The 1,945-nt window shown below is 38.4% G+C and overlaps 1 protein-coding gene across 1 annotated transcript; it reads right to left on the bottom strand.

The window, feature by feature from the left end:
- Positions 1 to 417: 417 nt before the first annotated feature.
- LOC112452111 lies at positions 418 to 936 on the bottom strand. Its single transcript, XM_025012173.1, has one exon. It carries the CDS (start codon positions 934 to 936, stop codon positions 418 to 420), a length of 519 nt encoding a protein of 172 aa, XP_024867941.1.
- Between the last annotated feature and the right edge of the window lie 1,009 nt (positions 937 to 1,945).

Below are 1,945 nucleotides of genomic sequence, written 5' to 3'. Positions count from 1 at the left end.
GGTTTTGACTGGGCGTTGATGAGTCATTTAGTCAGGACATCTTCCTTATATTTATATAGAATTAAATAAATTTAGTTCAGTAGTTTGTGCTTGGCGTTAATGAATCAATCAATCAGAACATCTTCTTTTATATTTAAAAAAAATTGATTCAATAATTTGTCCTTTACGTTAATAAATCATTTAGTATGTCAAAATATCATTCTTTTCGTTTAATTTTTTGAGATTAGGTCATTTTTTTCCATAAAAATGAGCAAAATTATATAAACCTTTTTCACACATGTTTTTCTCCTTATTTGTTTTCTCAAACAGGCATGATGCCTTTCACATACATGTTTTTCTCTCTTCTGCAAACATTATATATTTTATCATAATTTTTTTTTTTTTAAATTCTCCAAAAATATCTATGACCTTTTTTTTCTATTTTAGAACTTCTTTGTATACCACATTAGTGGTTCTCCCCTCAGGCGCTAGTATCACAAGACTGTTTGGTGAGCTCACTCTCGAACATGCCACATAGAACTGCCCATGTGAGAAACAGTTCTCACTTAAATCAATTCCTGCTACTTTTAACGACTGCCCCTGGGACTTGTTGATAGTCATCGCAAAACAAACTTTAATAGGGAACTGCAACCTCTCGAATTCAAAAAAATACTCTGATGATATTAGTGGTATGCGTGGTATAAATACCGTCTCTCCCCGTGCACAGCCGGTGAATACTGTGGCCTCGATAACATTTCTGTGTAGAGCCTTCACTTGAAGTCTTGTACCATTGCAAAGTTTTGGCGGATTCAAATTTTTCAACATTACTGGTGCCCCCACTTTAAGGAAAAACTTATGGGCTGGTAAGCCAGGAGAGTTCATTGTGTTAAGGAACTCTACTGGGTAGTTGACCACGTCATCCGTATCTACCACCGAGTCCACAGATCTATAATTCATTTCTTCTTCCTCGAATAATTTAAGAAGAATGTCATTAATGACACCAGCTTTATCATTCCTAGGGGTCAGAATGGCACACTCGCACAGCCAAACCATAGATTTCTCTTTAATATCCGCAATATCAAGATATATCTTATTAATAAGGCTCTCTAGGGTTTTTACTACTAAACCTAGACTTGCAGGAATAATCACCTTTCCTTCCGTCTCAGGATACTCTCCATCTCCAATTTTTAATAGTATTTTTGAAAATTGCCCTGCAAAAACATCACCTTTCAAGTGTACCCTCATATTCTTCCTGATAGAGATTTTCCTAATAAGGAACCATAAATGTGATTTCTTTACACACGCCTTGACTTTGTCTGCTCGAGTTTCCCTTGGCACTACTGGCAAAGTCTGTCTGAAATCTCCAGCAAGCAGCACGGTCACTCCCCCCATTACTCCATTGTTATCCCTAATATCTTTGAAGATTGTGCTTAATGCCTCAAAATCCCCCTTATGTGCCATGGTGCTTTCATCCCAAACAATGAGCTTACAATCCCGTAATACTTTAGCCATGTTACTTTGTTTTGAAATATTGCACAATGGTTTTTCTGTTTGAATTAAATTCAAAGAAAGTTTAAAAGCAGCGTGAACGGTCCTCCCTCCCTCCAACAACGTAGCAGCGATACCTGATGATGCGACAGCCAATGCAATTCCACGATCACTTCTTACCCTCGCCAGAAGTAAATTGATAAGGAAGGTCTTTCCAGTACCACCAGGAGCATCTAGGAAAAATACCTGACCAGCACCTGACTCAACGCTACTAAAAACCTGCCGATAGACAGCGAGCTGCTCATCTGTCAATAAACCCTCGTTATTCGACACCACTTCTGTCAAGGCATTTACGTCGTAATTTGTCTCCCTCAAATAGTCTCGGTTCCTCAATACTCCTCCAGATCTTTTTGGCTGAGGCAGGCCATACTGTTGCAACTCCTTTCCTCCCAAAACCACCACTGCGTTTTCAATTAAC

This window comes from Temnothorax curvispinosus, unplaced genomic scaffold (genome assembly GCF_003070985.1).
Source record: "Temnothorax curvispinosus isolate PA1 unplaced genomic scaffold, ASM307098v1 QBEX01000265.1, whole genome shotgun sequence".
Lineage (NCBI taxonomy): Eukaryota > Metazoa > Arthropoda > Insecta > Hymenoptera > Formicidae > Temnothorax > Temnothorax curvispinosus.
The sequence above is the reverse complement of the archived record's forward strand: the minus strand, read 5'-3'. Positions and strand labels throughout refer to the sequence as shown.

Excerpts from the sequence above, each read along its gene's own strand:
- LOC112452111 (XM_025012173.1), bottom strand. The coding sequence starts at position 936 with ATGAATTATAGATCTGTGGACTCGGTGGTAGATACGGATGACGTGGTC.